General features: G+C 48.4%; 5 protein-coding genes across 8 annotated transcripts; 3 read left to right on the forward strand and 2 right to left on the reverse strand.

Moving 5' to 3' along the window:
• Positions 1-108: 108 nt before the first annotated feature.
• LOC118503404 (phenoloxidase-activating factor 2-like) lies at positions 109-2695 on the forward strand. Of its 2 annotated transcripts, XM_036036609.1 has the most exons (6): positions 109-558; positions 632-697; positions 839-961; positions 1063-1360; positions 1577-1917; positions 1997-2695. In XM_036036609.1, the coding sequence occupies exons 3-6, from the start codon at positions 887-889 to the stop codon at positions 2549-2551; spliced, it is 1269 nt and encodes a 422-aa protein (XP_035892502.1). In that variant the 5' UTR covers positions 109-558; positions 632-697; positions 839-886; the 3' UTR covers positions 2552-2695. The 2 variants fall into 2 exon arrangements, with proteins under 2 accessions (XP_035892502.1, XP_035892503.1); XM_036036610.1 differs by lacking the exon at positions 632-697 and having other exon boundaries at positions 126-558.
• Positions 2696-8133: 5438 nt separating this feature from the next.
• LOC118503625 (uncharacterized PE-PGRS family protein PE_PGRS54-like) lies at positions 8134-11527 on the forward strand. 2 transcript variants are annotated; one of them, XM_036037114.1, is made up of 6 exons: positions 8146-8359; positions 8549-8643; positions 8775-9669; positions 9859-10323; positions 10425-10759; positions 10828-11522. In XM_036037114.1, the coding sequence occupies exons 2-6, from the start codon at positions 8572-8574 to the stop codon at positions 11383-11385; spliced, it is 2325 nt and encodes a 774-aa protein (XP_035893007.1). In that variant the 5' UTR covers positions 8146-8359; positions 8549-8571; the 3' UTR covers positions 11386-11522. The 2 variants fall into 2 exon arrangements, with proteins under 2 accessions (XP_035893006.1, XP_035893007.1); XM_036037113.1 differs by having other exon boundaries at positions 8134-8359; positions 8775-10323; positions 10828-11527.
• Positions 11504-13402, reverse strand: LOC118503628 (chymotrypsin-C-like). 2 transcript variants are annotated; one of them, XM_036037118.1, is made up of 3 exons: positions 13146-13402; positions 12213-13046; positions 11504-12143 (listed from the first exon to the last, which is right to left on the reverse strand). In XM_036037118.1, the coding sequence occupies exons 2-3, from the start codon at positions 12831-12833 to the stop codon at positions 11574-11576; spliced, it is 1191 nt and encodes a 396-aa protein (XP_035893011.1). In that variant the 5' UTR covers positions 12834-13046; positions 13146-13402; the 3' UTR covers positions 11504-11573. The 2 variants fall into 2 exon arrangements, with proteins under 2 accessions (XP_035893011.1, XP_035893010.1); XM_036037117.1 differs by having other exon boundaries at positions 13151-13275.
• Positions 13102-14976, forward strand: LOC118503627 (phenoloxidase-activating factor 2-like). Its single transcript, XM_036037116.1, has 2 exons — positions 13102-13670; positions 13741-14976. Exons 1-2 carry the CDS (start codon positions 13578-13580, stop codon positions 14938-14940), a joined length of 1293 nt encoding a protein of 430 aa, XP_035893009.1. The 5' UTR covers positions 13102-13577; the 3' UTR covers positions 14941-14976.
• On the reverse strand, positions 14938-16891 carry LOC118503626 (serine proteinase stubble-like). The gene is made up of 2 exons (XM_036037115.1): positions 16733-16891; positions 14938-16639 (listed from the first exon to the last, which is right to left on the reverse strand). The coding sequence occupies exons 1-2, from the start codon at positions 16841-16843 to the stop codon at positions 15032-15034; spliced, it is 1719 nt and encodes a 572-aa protein (XP_035893008.1). The 5' UTR covers positions 16844-16891; the 3' UTR covers positions 14938-15031.
• Between the last annotated feature and the right edge of the window lie 585 nt (positions 16892-17476).

The following is a 17476-nucleotide window of genomic DNA, read 5'->3' on the forward strand; positions in this document are numbered from 1 at the left end:
GTACGTAGTATGAGTGCGTGTGTGTGATAGTTGGATACGCATCGTCATCATAATCATCATGATCATCATCGTAAGGAAGCGAGAGGATGAAAAATAAATAATTGTCAAAAATTGCCCAACAAAAAATGGTGGTTGGTTTGTTATCGTTCCCAAACAATAATATCGGGAGCGATATCGTAAATAGTTGTGACATGTAAATTTCAATTAAAGTAACTACAATCAATCCTTCTAAAACAAAAAGGTTGTAATTGTTACATGCTAATTACTGTTAATTACTGTTAATAAACCGTCAAACGTTAAAACGCACGAGAAAAGGCTTCACTGAAACACGTTTAAGCGGTCCTCATCCTCATAGATGATCTAATCTTCATCAAATATGCGGAATCTCAAACGATGTGTGAATTTTGTAGAATCTAAAAAAGATTCACAAATTCGTGGGCTTCGTGTATGTGATTTTGTGCTCGGTAGCATCAGTTCTATCCGAACCGCTCGAAGAAGCAGTTCTAAAAGTGTGTCCTCCTCTTTCCAAGTCGGCTCAGTATTCGTGTGTGTTTTAAGGTAAACTTCCAGTCCCGAACAGATATTTTAAAAATCGAAATTTAGTCACATTATCTTTGTGTGAGGTATGCAGATTAGCGTCTAATATTGGCCACATCGAGTGCTAAACTAAAAACCGGTTTTATGGTGTACGGTGCAGGTATGTCCCGCATTAGCCAAACTCGAAACTCCTGATGAACCGGAGCGCTGTGATCGATGTCGCATGATGTTTCTAATTCGGTGTGATCGATGGTTTATTTTCTTTCTTCCTTCTTGTGTGTGCTCCTTTTACGGCTGATAGGGAACGAGCTCTTTCTCTCTCTCTCTCTCTCTCTCTCTCTCTGCGATAATGAAACCGAGGTGCGTCGGATTGTTTCTAGTGCTGTGTTTGGTGATTGTACGATGTCAGGAAGATGTCATAAGGGTAAGCAATAGGAGGAATACTTTCGATCCGCAGCCTTAGTCAGCCAGTCAGCCAGTGTCGAACTTGATCGTATCAATGCTTTTGTTCGATCTACACCGCAGACATGCACCGATGGAGAGTGTGTGAGACCGTTCGAGTGTCGCAACGGGGAGCTGGAAGACGATGGTGCGAACGTTATTGATATTCGTTTCAACCCAGAAAACGAGTGTGTCGACTATCTGCTAAAATGCTGCCCTTATCCGAAAGATGAGGACGATGACGAGCTCGAGGTACCCCCATCTTTTCAAGCGGTTAACCCGGTTGTGGCATTATCTACAACAGAACGTGCGTCTACTACTGCGAAAAGTACTACTACGGGCAGCTTTGAAGACTCCGAGATCGAGATTCCTCCACCAAGTGGTAAATTCTGGTAGTTTGTTGTAACTAATAACTAAGCTAGGGGTGGCATTTGGTGTTGGAATAATCCTCCAAAAGTTGAGGATCAGTTAAGAAATTCATATGCTTGAGCAACGGAAAAATCTTTGAGTAAACCCTACTAACCAGGCCTTATACTTCTTTACAATGATGAGAATTTACTATCTATTGCTCTCTATCGATATCGTATCATATCTGCAGCTATAGATCGAACCAAACCTGAGCCTCCGAAACCAACGAACATAAGGGTCGGCGCAGCAATAGAATGTGGTGTGCGCAATGTGGCCGGTGTCAAAATCCGCATCACCGGCAACAAGGATGGTGAAGCGCAGTACGGAGAGTTCCCGTGGATGGCAGCGATTTACAAGGAGGAGAAAGCCCTGGATCAGATGATCGTTCTATACCAGTGCGATGGTTCGCTCATCCACCCGGCGGTCATTCTGACGACGGCCCACTGTGTCCAGAATACGAAAGCAGCGGAGCTGAAGGTGCGACTCGGCGAGTGGGATACACAGACCACGAATGAAGCTTACCCAACACAGGTATGTTTGGATTCGATCGAATTGGCCTACACCACTCTGGCGACATTGACTTGAGCGATTGTGTTTACCTTGATCGTAGAATCGTGACGTCGTAGAGATCGAGTCTCACCCCGAGTATTACAAAGGAGGCCTCTTCAATGATGTGGCCCTACTGTACCTGAACAAACCGGTCGAGCTAACGGAGGTGGTCAACACGATCTGCTTGCCGCCAGTGAACTACAACTTTGACAAATCCAACTGCTTTGCTTCCGGCTGGGGCAAGGATGTGTTCGGCAAAGCAGGCATTTATCAGGTGATTCTCAAGAAGACCGCACTAGCGGTCGTGCCTCGCGGACCGTGCCAGAGAGCGTTGCGTACGACACGGCTCGGACGCCGGTTTAAGCTGCACTCGAGCTTCATCTGTGCCGGGGGTGAGAAGGGCCGTGACACTTGCAAGGGTGATGGAGGCTCACCACTGGTCTGCCCGATCCCGGGCACAAGCGATCGTTACTATCAGGCCGGTATGGTTGCGTGGGGTATTGGGTGCGGCGAGGACGGAATCCCCGGTGTGTACGTGAATGTGCCCATGTTTCGCGGATGGGTCGACGATCATCTACGGCAGAGAAATATTTCTTCCAGCCCTTATCAATACTAGTGAAGAGTTGAAATATTTCGACAACAATGGAAACCTAAGCTGTTTAGAAAATGGGTTGTATCTAACATTGCTTATGTGATTTTTTTTGATTGAAACTAATAAATTAAACATGATTGCACACGTCTCATGATGTGTCGCCCCGTACCAATGACATTTTCAGGATTGGTTTGTATAAAATGGAGACAAAATGTTACAAAATGTGACTGCAATGTTTGAACAGACCTAACATATTAAAAAGATACCTCAATAGTATATTGATCGATAAGATCGATAGAACGGTTTGCTTCCTACACAGAGATCCATTCCCGTACGAGCACAATAATGCGACATGATAGGATCTTCATATTTGTCATATTCAACAAGGAATACAAGTATGTCCTCGCGCAACTCGCTTAAAATAACAACCGTTATCTTTATTGAGGTTAAAAAGATTTTTATATTTATAATTTCAGTATTACGGTATGACGCCGTATTGTCAACACCGCATGTGATGATGATTACAAGATCACAAATATTAACAAGGCATTTCCTCCCAGTTTTTTTTTGCCTTATCCCGGGCATGCTTGGTTGTCGGTGTGTGGAGATTGCGGTGTGGTTGTTCATGTCTATTGGGGAGGTTGTATCGATGATTTGGTCCGGGTCTATTGCTTTACGTTGATATGTTGGTGGTAGTGTGGTATGTAGAACGGAACATCCTTCCGTGTAGCGGATCTGGACTGTGACAATACAAAAAGAGAACAGTAACCTAGACATTACAAACATTTGCCTGCGTACAGTGTTCCTCAAACTGCCCAGCAGTGATAGCCCAAGCTCAACCAGGCCAGCACCGAAATCAGAAGCTATCGGCGAGTTTCATCCCGTAACAGCAGGGTCTCTGCTAATCACGGGGTTGAACCCGCCGACAACATCCGAACCCAACGCTAGCAAGGCCGCACTCGCTTCATCAAGGCTAGACAGAGATGAAGAACACTGTTACAGTAAATGCTGCCTCTCTTCTTACGCCAGTGTCAACTTTGACCACGGATGCTGTTGCTTCGTCAACGGATCACCCGTCACTACAAAAAAAAAAAAACATTTAAGACAAAGACAACACAACGAATAACAAAAAAGCAATGGCGGATGTGGTTTGGAAGGATAATGAGGATGCAGAATCAAAGGATAAGACCGTTGTCTCTGGCGAATCGGTAGATGAGCCTCATGCATGCGAGGTCTCTGGTCGCCAACACTTCCCTAATTTCTATGCCCGGTCGTCTGCCGATGCTCTCGACTGCGCCAAACAAGGAGGGTCTTGCGGTTTCAAACTGCACGATTACACACAGGTTAAAAAGATGCTTTCTAAATTTTAATTTCACTTAGATCCTTTTGCAGAATCAAGCTCCGCAAGTTTTTCAGAAAGTGTGGCAGATGAGCATTTTCAAAGGCGTCAGCCATCTGAACTGTGAGTTAAACTGCTATTCTTTGAAAGTTATTATAATTAAATTTTTGGTTTACGTAAATACTTATGGTGTTGATTATGTTCTCTATCCTCTTTGATTTGCTATTTAATAGTATGTTTCATGATTTTATAGCGCATCCAATATGGAACGATCATGGGCTTACAATCCGAAGAGTGTGGATTGAATCTGTCATTTGGACCGTGCCTACAAACGTGGTAAGTATGCCACTTTCTAGTTATTGTACTACCATCATGACCTAGCGATTGATGAAGTACTATGGGAATAAAACCCCATGCTCACAAGCACGCGAGCAGACTCGAGAGCACTGATGCTAGATCCCATCGCAGTGTCTCTCCTGTGCGCAGGCCAGAGGTGTAAAAAATGAACTAAACCGCCTTCGTTCTAATTCATATGAGCTGTGATATAGGCGACAGCGGTGCCGGTCTTCACACGACGACACGACGATGGGGTATAAATCCTTTTTGGGTCGTTATCCCGTAGTGAGGAATGACAGTCTAACTACGTGGTATCAAAAAGTCTAGAAAGCCAGAAATGGCAGATATGTCCAGGAGCCAGGAGCCGTTAAGCCAGCAATGAAAGAAGAAGAAGCGGAGTGTACATGTTTGTTCGTACCTTTGATTTATGATGTTTTATTGGCAGTTAGCCTAGGAATGTTGTAGAGAATCTTGAGATCTTTCTACTGGATTTCAACACACTTCCGGATCAATCCTGCTACGAATCGATTCCCCGAATTGTATCCGGATTCTTACATCGAAGCAAGATGATGCGAACGCATAGTACGCGGATTGCTTACCAAAAAAGGATGCCAAAAGAATGAATGATAATAAAGCTAGATATAATGATGTTAGATAAAATGATATAATGATGTCAACGAGTTAACTCCTATCGTCCTTTTGGTGTGGATGTAAGTGCTTCTCATTACGATATTATTCCAAACACACCAAAATAACCAACTAATCTACTCCTTTGGCACTACAATCTGGAAAGGTCGCGTCCTGCCGTTGCTGACTTTGCTTGACTTGATTTTACCCGTAGCTGGATAGTCTGTCCTGCATATGGGGGATAAGTCCTGATAGGATTTGAATCCCGGTTCTGACGTGTAAAGACTGGAGCTGATGTTGTCTCGACCACTGAACCACCCCAATTTGGAGGGTTATTTGGTGGCTAGTGAAAATCATTTTTTTCTAGCTGGCTGTCTTGCCGCATATGGGTGGCTCTGACCCCATAGCATAAAAAATATATTGTCAATCAAACCACACAAGTTGTCAAGTGTGAAATAAGCAACCCAGCACTTTACTCTCTGGGGCATCTGTTTTTTACCCTTCAAACCTTTATAATCCCGGTAGTCTGGTGTGAAACATCTGAGCCCCTTGTTCGTTGACAGCCCTTATGTACAAAGTAGAGATGTGTCTTACGACTCTTTTCACGGATCGACTCGGAGTCAATCTCGATCTTAAGGGAACCGATTTCAACCCGTGGGTGGAATGAGTTCGGGTCCCGAATCTATGGGTCGACCTCGCGTTTGCTTTGCTGCACTTACGGGTTGTGTCAACGGGTCGACCCGAATTCGATGGACCTAGGAATATAACCCGAACTCTGATATAATGTTTAGTGCAATTTCATCGGATTTGTTTTTTTCTCTAGTTAAATGTTGTCTAGTAATATCGAGCATGATTATTATCTCTGTGGCTGGAATGTGATAAGGCATACCATATGCTATTTGTATGAAAATTCCTAGACTCACGATCCCTCGTGTTTAAAGTCTTTCTACTGTCCGCTGGATTCGTTCGATACACGAGAATGGGTCGGTAGTTGGTTGGCCTGCCGGCCTAAAGCAAATCAAAGCCTTATGAATTAAACCAAATCATCCTTGCTCCCTTGTCGCTATCGGGATAACTCATTCGTATCCTATTCGATGCCGATGCGGAAAATCCCGATCCTCCCGTTACAACCTAGTCCAAATCATTTGCGCATGGCTTCTACCTAGGATTTGACAAACCTATCTTTTCAGACCGTGCGAGTGTCTTTAACGCACTAGACACAGGATCCTCCAAAAATTCACACATCCTTCACCTCCCACCATTCTCTCCCACCACTTTTTGCGGGGTCCTGCTGGGACCATCAACAACACCACATTATCCAAACAGGAACCCCTTCTCAGGACCAAACATACGCTCTCTAACACTTGGAAATATTAAATGTTTTCTTCGACACATAAAACTCTCCACTGACCGTTGGACAGATACACACGTTACCCAAGATCAACGACTCCTTTCCCGCCTTAGGATAGGACACAAAAATCCTCAATCACACACACACAATGGATCTATCCTATCCTTTGCTTTGCGGTTTCTCTGGTGCCCAGCATCACAGTCTTGCATCTAATAATCGATTGGCCGTCCGATTTCTTAAAACCACTTAAACACACAGAAACACTAACATCTAAACCTTATCAATTAGAAAACACAACCAATAATAGACGAGACGAATGAGGCCCATTGAGCTCAAGTAATAAAAAAGAAATACTTTATCACTTGCCTCCTATCCAGTGATCTGGATGTTCCAGCCCTATCCCATTCTTGATTCCTGCCTATGCTCCTACACGTCCCCTGCGTAACAGACGTCACGGCCAGAATGATCCATTCAGGCCGATCCCCTTTGGCATGATATCCCAAGATCCTCGTTCTCCCACGTGGTTTCCTAGTGTTAGATCACATTTGTAAAACCCATCACAGTTGATGCAGCTCTTGCTTCACTCTATAACGGCTCTCGTTAAATTGCAATAATGTCCTACGTAAGTGCTACTCTTCTGCTCTTTTGCTATGAAGACTGTGGTAGACCACATGAACCGAACATGGTCTGATAGAGCACTGATTGTGATTGTAAAAAATGGGCAACCAAGTATGAAGGCACACAATTGACGATGCTCTACTTTGATACTTTTTTTTTTTATAAACCAGTTTCCGCGTTAGGGAAAATCCCATCCCAGTGCCAAGAGTATGAAGCGTAGATTGGTGGAGCTCTGGCGTGATGGACTTATCGGTGGGAAAGTACGAGGTGCTATCGTTATGTTTAAACATTATGTACTCTGCTGCGTTGAAGAGGATTTCCCAATCGGTTTCCCGCTACACTTTCCTTTGGCGTTACGAAACCCAAGACCACTGTTTAGAAATTGAACACGATAGTGGAGAAATTTAAACGATCCTTGCGCATTGCATTTTTTTCACCGATTGAAACACCATTCTGCCACTGCCATGGGCGCACACTGTCCGGCGTAATTCAATTGTGTTTGTAGCATTATCAACGTTTCGAGCGGTCACGGTAAACTGTTAAGTAATACAGCGCTGCCCCCGGGGAGATCATCGGCGAAGGTCAGTGGTATGAAAACAAACCGAGAAATCGCCGGGAGAACCCCACAAATCCAGAGATTAGTGCTCGGTTTACTCGAGCAACCGGCACTCCAATCACTGCCCCCAAGTTCATTCCCGGGTGCCAATTGGTGGAAAGAGTATTGGAAACATTATGCTAGCCGGTAGATGAAATATTTAATTTCACTATAAAATAGGCTTATATCGATGTGAAAAAGTAGCAAAATAGTGAATGAATGAAACCGAATACGGAATTAAATTTCAAACCACGCGCACACGATTCGTTGGGAAAGTATAAACAATCTTTATACTAAAAATGAATCCAAGACACCAACACTGTTCCGATCATGTACAATCCGACTGCTAAGTGGTTGGTTCAACTCCTTCCTTCCTTTTTTTTGTGGTTCTGCAATTTGACTCTTTACTTGAGTTCTTTGAGTCCCATTTTTGTTTCTTGTGCGTCGTAAGACCAGCGTCCAGACCGCTTCGTTTGCTTTTGTGTGTAGAAAAGATACACACATGCTCCCAGCTTCCATGGCGCTGTTGTTTGTTTTTGGACGCGTTCTACATACGAAAACACATCGAAACCCACTCAAATCGATGCATCTGAGCACGCTCGCTCCGCTCTGGGCGCTGTGCATGTGTGTATGGGACGGCTAATTACCCGCTCGGGGCCCGAAACGAACAGGTCTCGTCGCGAATGGGGTGGGGAGAACCGCGATTGGGCCGACCCTAGCGCTTCGTAAGCTGGATTTTCACTTCCCATCCGCCCGTGGATTGCGTAGATCGGTTTCGAGGAAGTGGCCAAGCGTTCGGTAGAATCAGTTCGAACCGAACCGCACGAGCAAGCGGTTTGGGCAGTTCATTCAACACACTCCGGTCCGCTTAAGGGTGGGCAACATTTTACTGTGTGCGTGTGTGTGTGCGCGTATTGCAACGATCAGTTAGCGCGATCAGAATTTTAAGACATTAGTTTTTGAAAGGTAGGTATAGTTAAACTGCCATAGGCATTCGTGTGTGAACCGTGCCGTTTACTTTATGCGGAGAAATGTCGCATTAACACGCTTCGATGAATGGGGATCGTTTCCTATTCCGTGTTTCGGCAAATGTGGTGGTCTAATTGGCGTTATCTTGATTCATTTCTTTTCCCCTTTTTTTGTTCACCGGGACAGCTGTGAACCTGTTTTTCGGTACGATGCTGTGGCGAGTTGGGGTGCTGCTGGGCCTGTGCCTAGTCCTGGCGCGATGCGAAGACGAAGAGGTTATCGTAAGTAGCACAGCTTTCGCCCGTCCTCTTCCATACCTAAACCATACGCGTCCAAATGTTTTTGCACACCCTTATCAGTCCCTCCGCTGGTGACCGGGCTAATGTTTTTCGCGTTTGCTTCACTTCCTTAGAAATGTACCGGCGGTGAGTGCGTGAAGCTTCACCTTTGTCCCAATGGCGAGCTGAACACCGATGGGGCGAATATCATTGACATTCGCTTCAACCCGGAAAACGAGTGCGAGGACTATCTGCTCAAGTGTTGCCCGTACCCGGAAGATGATGAGGATATCGTGGTTCCCCCTCCACCATCGGGAACTGATCCAGCGACTGTGCCTGGCACGAATGCGGGCCCCGGTACGGGGACAGGACCAGCTCCGACGACGGTACCTGGCAGCGACATCGGAACCGTTCCACCCAATCAAGGAACCGGCCCGGCACAGCCTGTCCCCGGTGGGGCCGGACAGCTGGGAACTGGTAATAAGCCAACGGGTACTGGTGCTGGTGGTATTGGTGGTGGTAAACCTCATGGGTATGGGCAGGGGCAAGGACAGGGCAACGGTTACGGAGGTGGCTGTCGGGGTGACGGTTCATGCTCGAAGCCTAGCTCCGAAAGCGACGAGCAGGCGGTGTTAGTCGGCAAGGATCAGATTTCTAGCGGTGGGTCAGCAACGTCTGCTAATCAGGTTAAGGAACCGGGACAGGTACCGCAAGTGCAGGGTGGTGGACCATCTGTTGGGGACAGTGGCATTGGATCTGAAGAAGCCGGAAAACCGTCTGCTGGTGCCGGTACATCATCTAACCAACCAGGAATTGGTCAGCAGGCAGGAGGTCCGGGTGGAGTTGGTGGAGGTACTTCTGCGCAGAAACCCGTTCAACAAGGTGTTGGTGGAGCAGGCGGAGGAAGTCCGACTCAAAAGCCTGGCCAACAAGGTGGACTCCCTGGAGCCACTGGTCAGCAGCCGGTTCAAGGTGGTGCTGGATTAGCTGGAGGTCAGCAAGGAGGAACTGGTGGCCCCGGAGCCGCTGGTCAACAGCCCGTTCAAGGTGGTGCTGGAGCGGCTGGAGGTGCTCCAACCCAACAACCCGGTCAGCAAGGTGTAGGTGGTCCTGGAGCCTCTGGCCAACAGCCCGTTCAAGGTGGTCCTGGATCGGCTGGAGGTGTTCCAACACAAAAACCCGGTCAGCAAGGAGGAACTGGTGGCCCTGGAGCCGCTGGTCAACAGCCCGTTCAAGGTGGTGCTGGAGCGGCTGGAGGTGCTCCAACCCAAAAACCCGGTCAGCAAGGTGTAGGTGGTCCTGGAGCCTCAGGCCAACAGCCCGTTCAAGGTGGTGCTGGAGCGACTGGAGGTGCTCCAACCCAAAAACCCGGTCAGCAAGGTGTAGGTGGTCCTGGAGCCTCTGGCCAACAGCCCGTTGCTGGAGGAACTGGTGGACCTGGTGCAGCTGGAGGTGCTGCAGGTTTAGGTGGACCTGGAGGTGCTTCTTCTGGCGTTCTAACTCAAAAACCTGGCCAACAAGTTGGTGGTCCGTCTGGTGCAACCGGGCTGAATGCTCCGCCGGGCTCGGGCAAAGACTCTGCACATGGAGGAGCTGGACAACCGGGACATCCGGGCAAGGGGGGTGCTAAGCATCCTGGTGCTGGTGGTGGTTATAACAATGGCGTGAAGGGTACTCAACCAGGTAGCTTTGCATGCTAACTGTGACTAACAGCTAATGCTTGCGTTCCAGAGTGTATATTTACTTTAACCATACTTTCTTCATGCTCATCCTCCTCCATATAGATAAAATTGGCTCTGCCACGCAGAATCCTCTAGACAAAACAGTCGAAGTACCGCATAAGTGTGGTCTGCGCAACGTGGACGGTGTCGGATTCCGCATCACCGGTGACAACGACGGTGAATCGGAGTACGGAGAGTTCCCGTGGATGGTGGCAATCCTGAAGGAGGAGAAGGCACTCGATCAAGTAATCAATTTGTACCAGTGCGGTGGATCGCTCATCCACCCGTCGGTCGTACTGACAGCGGCCCACTGCGTCCAGAACAGAAAACCGGAGGAGGTGAAGGTGCGACTCGGCGAGTGGGATACACAGACCAAGAACGAGATGTTTGACTATCAGGTAAGCTCCAGTCTCAACCAGATGATTGCTTCAGAGCTTAAAACTCATTTCCTCTGCTTATTTTTAAGGATCGTAACGTCCTGGAGATCGTTTCCCACGCCGAGTTCTACAAGGGCGGTCTGTTCAATGATGTAGCACTGCTGTTCCTGGACAAACCGGCCGACCTAATGGAGACAGTGAACACGATCTGCCTGCCACCAGCCAACCACAACTTTGACCTTTCGCGTTGCTTTGCTTCCGGATGGGGCAAGGATGTGTTCGGCAAACAGGGCACCTATCAGGTGATCTTGAAGAAGATCGAACTCCCGATCATGCCAAATGAGGAGTGCCAGAAGGCGTTGCGTACGACACGGCTTGGACGCCGGTTTAAGCTGCACTCGAGCTTCCTCTGTGCCGGAGGAGAGAAGGGCCGTGACACTTGCAAGGGTGACGGAGGCTCACCGCTGGTCTGCCCGATCCCGGGCACCATCAATCACTACTACCAGGCCGGTATGGTTGCGTGGGGTATCGGGTGCGGCGAGGACGGAATTCCCGGCGTGTACGTGAATGTGCCAATGTTCCGCGGCTGGATCGACGATCATCTGCGACAGCGAAATATTACTGACAGCTTCTACCTCTACTCGTAAACATCTGTCCTGCACGCTAGGGTTTCGGAATTTGTATGCCGCGATCGTGAAACGAAATGTTCTGGATGGATACATGGATGAGACAATAAATTAAATAGAATAATAATACTGCGTGCAGTTTCGTGCGATGTTAGGAACTATACGATTGTTTCATTGCCTTTTTATTACGAACTGAATATCTTGAAACGTCATTCGAAGCCCGTTGGATCAGGGCGATAGAAACTCGTGTCCCGGCTTTGGTTCTTTGCATGATCATCGATCCACGCAATGTAGTCGGAAATGTGCAGAAAGACGTCGTGCGCCCGGAATCGGTTACAGTTGCGCACCGCGTACGACGCTATACCCACCAAGAAGTATTGTCCTTCGACGTTGTTCAACTCACAGACCAGCCCTGAACCGGGCGCACGCTCGCAGGGCACGGTGTTGTCCAAATACGTTGGACAGATGTTTTTCTTTGGCAGACGAAACTCCCAGGCGTTTGTCGCTCGTCGAATAGAGTCCGTACATTCCTGCGCACTGGCAAAGGACACCCGTAGCTTGAGCTGTCGATTTCGGGTGTTCGGTATGGGGAAATTGCTCCAGCCCACCACGTAGCACAGGGAATCGGCATCAAATTTTAGGCCACGGCCCGGGAGACACACCCTATTTGCCGCTCGTTCTAGACGTACTCCGCTGGCTAGTATTAGCAGAGCTATGTTGTTCAGCTGGCTCGACGCCACATACCCATGGTGGACAATGACCTGATCTACGGCTACTGCCTAAATGGGCGAGAAACGAAATCGATTAGCGGCGAGGGTGCATCCGAAGTTTTTAATGCTTCTAGCTACCTGTATACGGGGCTCAGGACTAGCATCCAAATCCCACCTGCCCAACTCCACCATAAGTGTGGTTCGATTTCTTTGATGAGCGCACCGCGCTGCCGTTATCACCATATCGTCGTGAATCAGGGTGCCACTGCAGAGAAACTCTTTGCGTAATTTGCCCAGCATCCTTGTAACGCTGAACACGGCCACATTCCACGGAAACTCAAACCGATCGGTTTCGGTCTCTTCATTGACATATTTTTCCGATACATCCGTACGCTGGCCACACTGACGGCTCCATTCCGGATCTTCCGGCTCTTCGGTGGTTGTCAAGGTGGTGCTCAGCGACTCGCCACTGTCAGGTTCAAGCACAGGCGGTAAACCACAGCACACCACACCGTACTGGTTACACTCGTCGAAATCATCCGCAGAAAGCAACCTCGGTTCGATGATTATAAAACCGACCGTATTGATCTGCCCATTAAGGCACAGTTCGCGCTGAACGCAAATGCCATTACTGTTGTTGCAGGGTTTGTAGTTGTCAAAGATGTTGCCTGCTGCACGCGGCACGGCAAGGATCATCAGGATGCCCACAACCACTAGCCATCGCCCATCGACGGGGGTATTTCGTCGGGAAAAATCCATCAAAAAGTGAACCGAACCGATACGCGGTGAAGCACAGCACACGAATAAACTTGGCTCACCACCATTTCGAGCGCATTGCAATAACTCACTCACTCACACAGCAGTTATCTTGCAAGGGGACGGCTTGGCTTTGGTTCAGGCTGGCTAGGGACGCGCTTTAGAAAGTGATAGCGCGTTTCGCCAGTTTGACGAACACAGACGGCGTAATATTTACTGAAAATTAAATGATTGATAGATTCCAGTGAGCATGCAATAGTAGCGACACACTCGGGGATTTCCCATCCTAGCATAGGTCAATACTTATCAACAAACCTTACCATCTCCGCGATTGCGCCGTGTTGGGTGAGAAGGCACTGGAAACCACTTTTTAGTCTAGCTATAAGGTATACTTAATGGCATGTTTGAATCTAAGTGGAGGTTTTTTTTCACTCAACTTGGGAAAGAGATGCATTTTCAGCATTGCATTTGCAAAAGCCACCTTGACAATTGTGCATGCTCCACATGCCAAACACAGACACACACGCGCGCGCGCACAACTCTTGGCGAGATTGTCGGGAATCACCGAACATCGTTGTGCCGATCAGGGATCGGAAGGTCACAAGTACAGTACAGCCGTGTCTGATAGTGGAAATTGTGCACCAGCAGGTTGTGTTTCAGCATCGCTGCAGCTAGCCAATCATCATTCGTGACATCTGTGCCTTGGGAGACGGAAGCCGCCGCTTGTAGAACCTCAACCGACACAATATGGCGTCCTTAGGGTGGTGGATAACTTCAGTGGCATTACTGTGCACTGGAATTGGAGCGGAAATCTTCGTTATAAGCACTGACAATGAGGAGGTAAGGTACTGTCGGACTTTCGTAAAGAGGCAAATTTCTGTTAATTTTAAGGCGTTTCCTTACACCGTAGGTATGTACAACACGCTCGGGCGAGCCAGGCGTCTGTGTGTACCAGTACCTATGCAAGGATGGAGTGATCAGCAATTCGGGAGAAATGATTGTCGATATTAGACAGCAGCCTGACGACTGTAACGATCATTTGATGCAGTGTTGTGCGGAAGCGAGCAAGCCAACAACACCGACCAGTTTGGGGGTCGATGAAAATGAAAGTTCCTCCACGACAGTCGCATCGGTAACAGTGGAGCCAGCCGATGAAGATGGGAATGAGACGACGTCACAAACTACAACTGACCAATCTAGGCGGCCAACAGTGGACTTACCACCGTACGAAGTCGAAGGCTGCGGTCACCGTAATCCGAATGGTGTGATCTTTTCAATCGAAAACAACCAGTTCAGTGAGTCCGAGTATGGGGAGTATCCCTGGACGGTGGCCATTTTTGCCCGCACGAAGAACAGCTCGCTGAAGTATCTGTGCGGCGGTGCACTTATCGATCGGGCTGCGATTCTCACTACGGGCACCTGTCTGCACGCGTACCGGTTCGACCTGACGCCGCTGGTGGTGCGATTGGGCGAGTGGGACATGAGCACCGTCCACGAACCCATACCGCACACTGACAGTGAGGTGGAGAAAATCTACATACACCCACAGTACGGCATGACCAGCAAGATAAACGATATTGCGCTCGTTGTGCTGCGTGATACGATCGAACTGAGCCACACTATTGGGGTAGTATGTTTGCCACCGGCCAGCAGTAGCCCCAACGGAACGGAAGTGGTAGGTGTCGGGTGGGGCGATGTTCCAAACTTCATTGAACCCCCAAAGCTACCGCAGACAATACTGAAGAAGGCGCATCTGCTCCATCTCCCGCACGATCTATGTCAGCAGAAGTTGCTCAAGCTAATGGGCCGTCGATACCATCTGCATCACAGTTTTCTCTGCGCGGAGGCACAGCAATCGGAGATGGTGCCCTGCCGGGGAGACACAGGCTCACCCTACGTTACGGAGACATCGCATGGTAGCGAACGGTACTATTTGGTTGGTCTGAGCTCGTGGGGCTATGACTGCAACAAACAAAGCCGAGCCCCGACGGTTCTGACCAATGTGGCGTATCATCGGGAGTGGATCGATACGGTGATAAAGGGTGAAGACCTCAACGTGTGGAGCTACACGTACGAACAGCCCACGGCCAATGATGATGAGCAAGAATAAATGTTCCCGAGATTTAGTATTTTATTGTATTACCCAGAACTTGGTAGAAATTATTCCACACGATCGTGCTGTCGTGGGGTGTACTTATTGCCTATTTGAGCCCTTTGACTCCCTTACGCGGGTTGATGTCCCTCTTTAGCCTTCGTATAATCTGCTCTATCCAAGGTCGGAAAGAGGCCACATGCGTCAGTACTGTGTGCTTGATCCGGTTCTGATTACAACCGTAACCCCACGACACCAAACCGTGCAGGTAGTAGCGATCGATCGTGTCCGGTATTTCGACCACAACCGGAGACCCAGCGTCCCCATCACACGGCCGTTCCTGATCCGGATGGTTCACGCTGACACACACGAAGCTTTGATGAAGTGTGAACTTGAACGGACTATGCCCCTTTTTCAGCTCCTGCTTGCAGATGCTCGTTTCCACGCGCTGCAGATCGAGTCGCTTCAGTATGGGAGTGTACGCAGTATCCAAGCCCACCATGGCGCCCCATCCGGTAGCCATCATGTTTTCACTGCTTCGTAGCTGCTCTGCGGGCGGCAAACACACCGGCTGTACCGTGGCCTGATACTGTACCGACTCGTTCATTTCCAGCACGGCAATGTTGTTGATCAGTGAGGATGGGACATACCCAGTGTGGATGTGCGCGCTCCGTACACCGATATCTTCCCGGGGTAGGATGGTTTCCTCTGAAGAACTCATGTTCCATTCGCCAACCCTCACTACTAGCTGGGCCGCTTGGCCTCCACAGTGGGTTATGCAGTGTGCAGTTGTCAAGACGAGGTTGCTGTCGATCAGTGCCCCATTACAGCAATAGCGCATCTCGGGGAGCTCAAACAATGCGACCATCCAGGGAAATTCTCCGTACTCCGCTCGAAACTCTTCATTAATCGTGTGCTCAACAACACCGAAAGGATTTCGATGGCCGCACTCATGGTAGGTGAAGCTATCGGGGGTGAATTCTGACAATAAGGATGAGGAGGTGTTGTGCGTGTTGTTAGAATCGGATAGATTAGGTGGGGGACCACTAGCGGAAATTGTAAGGACAGAATTTTCTTGCAAGTTCGTATCGTTGTTACTGTCGGTGGGATCATTCTCTTCATTCGGTTCAACAACTGTGATCCCTTCCGGCCCAAATGATTCGGTTGTCGGCGCTGTCTCGCTCAACCCATTAATTTTACTTCCATTGGATGATGACCAGGCATCACCCCCATCCAGACCGGCAGTTATCGTCGTCGTCGTCGTCGTTGGATAATCTGTCGACTTTACGGTGGTCGTTGTAGGAGTAACAGCTTGCCGAGTCGTAGTACTGGTGCTGGCCACAGTACTGGTACTGGTAGGAGATTCAGTTGTGGTAGTAGTGGCGATTCTAGCTGATTCGGTGGTCGCTATCGACTTTTCGGGCGGAAATGCATTCTTGGGGCAGCACACTTCCTCAAACGTAGGACATCTATTTGACCGCAAACGAAAAGTACGTACACTGCACATGCCACTTGCTACACAGTACCCCCGATTACTGTCGCATTCGGTGAACTGTTTCCTTCTGCTCCATGACGGTGAGGTGTCCGCCACTATCGGACAACAGTACTGCGAGACGTTCGAGCAGGATTGCAATGTTCGAAGATCAAATATTTCCTGATCGTGACACTGCGCTTTCGGCATACAATAACCAGCCTTATTGGAGCTCGTAATACATCGCTGTTAAGGGGATGAATAATTGTTGCGTTATTTAACACAAACCTAGACCGACCGACACTGTTCAACTATTCATGCTGTTGGGGAATTCCGTACCTCTTGTTGATCATCGTTCACCGTGCCCTGTATCGTATCTGGTGGGAAATATCCTACGAGCAGTACAACCACTATAGTCCGCCCAACGACGAAACGCCACCTTTCACTCATTATGCTCGTCGAGACACTGAGACCACTCGGTGGAGGGTTGCTCCTTTACGTGTGCGGGTTTTTACCAGCGCGTCATTGATAACAGTATCTACAACACGTATTACGAACGTCTAGCACATATTTCTCGGCTGTAGCGGGGATCTTTGGCGTTGATGTTTTTTGTGTTTCCATACCTGAACGCGAAGAATGAACGGGGATTGTTTGGACTACTGCTTCAGAAATGGTTCATTCCATCTGTTGAAATTTTTTGCTCAAATTCCACATTCTTTGCTGAAGGGATTTTCCATCACTAATTGCTGGACTGTGAGTAGCTTCAAGTAAATGCGGCCAACTTGTTTGTTGTTTTATAAGGTATGAAAAAATCCCTCAGGAAAAATTGATAAGTATCCTTAGACGGCCAAATGCGATTTTATTAACTTTTTTTTGTTACCATGGTGGAAACCTTTCATAAGAACCCAGTATTACGTTGCAAGTAATGGGACCACCTGACGGATTGTTACCGGCTAAAAACACCTCAGAGTGGTGGTATAGACGTATTTGTCGAAGAGACACGTCTGGACGTCGCACAGTGTCCACCTGGTTAGGGCGTCTGGTGTGTCAGTTTACGCTCACCACCGGTTGCTGTTCGAGCTA

Source organism: Anopheles stephensi, chromosome 2 (genome assembly GCF_013141755.1).
Source record: "Anopheles stephensi strain Indian chromosome 2, UCI_ANSTEP_V1.0, whole genome shotgun sequence".
NCBI classification, from domain to species: domain Eukaryota; kingdom Metazoa; phylum Arthropoda; class Insecta; order Diptera; family Culicidae; genus Anopheles; species Anopheles stephensi.

What these genes read in the sequence shown, in the direction of transcription:
- LOC118503627 (XM_036037116.1), top strand. Translation starts at nt 13,578, where the DNA reads ATGGCGTCCTTAGGGTGGTGGATAACTTCAGTGGCATTACTGTGCACT. An exon ending in TAAGCACTGACAATGAGGAG is followed by an intron (nt 13,671 to 13,740) that starts GTAAGGTACTGT and finishes CTTACACCGTAG; the next exon opens with GTATGTACAACACGCTCGGG.
- LOC118503628 (XM_036037118.1), bottom strand. Translation starts at nt 12,833, where the DNA reads ATGGATTTTTCCCGACGAAATACCCCCGTCGATGGGCGATGGCTAGTG. An exon ending in GTCCTGAGCCCCGTATACAG is followed by an intron (nt 12,144 to 12,212) that starts GTAGCTAGAAGC and finishes TCGCCCATTTAG; the next exon opens with GCAGTAGCCGTAGATCAGGT.
- LOC118503625 (XM_036037113.1), top strand. Translation starts at nt 8,572, where the DNA reads ATGCTGTGGCGAGTTGGGGTGCTGCTGGGCCTGTGCCTAGTCCTGGCG. An exon ending in GCGAAGACGAAGAGGTTATC is followed by an intron (nt 8,644 to 8,774) that starts GTAAGTAGCACA and finishes TCACTTCCTTAG; the next exon opens with AAATGTACCGGCGGTGAGTG. An exon ending in CGTGAAGGGTACTCAACCAG is followed by an intron (nt 10,324 to 10,424) that starts GTAGCTTTGCAT and finishes TCCTCCATATAG; the next exon opens with ATAAAATTGGCTCTGCCACG.
- LOC118503626 (XM_036037115.1), bottom strand. Translation starts at nt 16,843, where the DNA reads ATGAGTGAAAGGTGGCGTTTCGTCGTTGGGCGGACTATAGTGGTTGTA. An exon ending in TGAACGATGATCAACAAGAG is followed by an intron (nt 16,640 to 16,732) that starts GTACGGAATTCC and finishes TCCCCTTAACAG; the next exon opens with CGATGTATTACGAGCTCCAA.
- LOC118503404 (XM_036036609.1), top strand. Translation starts at nt 887, where the DNA reads ATGAAACCGAGGTGCGTCGGATTGTTTCTAGTGCTGTGTTTGGTGATT. An exon ending in GTCAGGAAGATGTCATAAGG is followed by an intron (nt 962 to 1,062) that starts GTAAGCAATAGG and finishes TCTACACCGCAG; the next exon opens with ACATGCACCGATGGAGAGTG. An exon ending in ATGAAGCTTACCCAACACAG is followed by an intron (nt 1,918 to 1,996) that starts GTATGTTTGGAT and finishes CCTTGATCGTAG; the next exon opens with AATCGTGACGTCGTAGAGAT.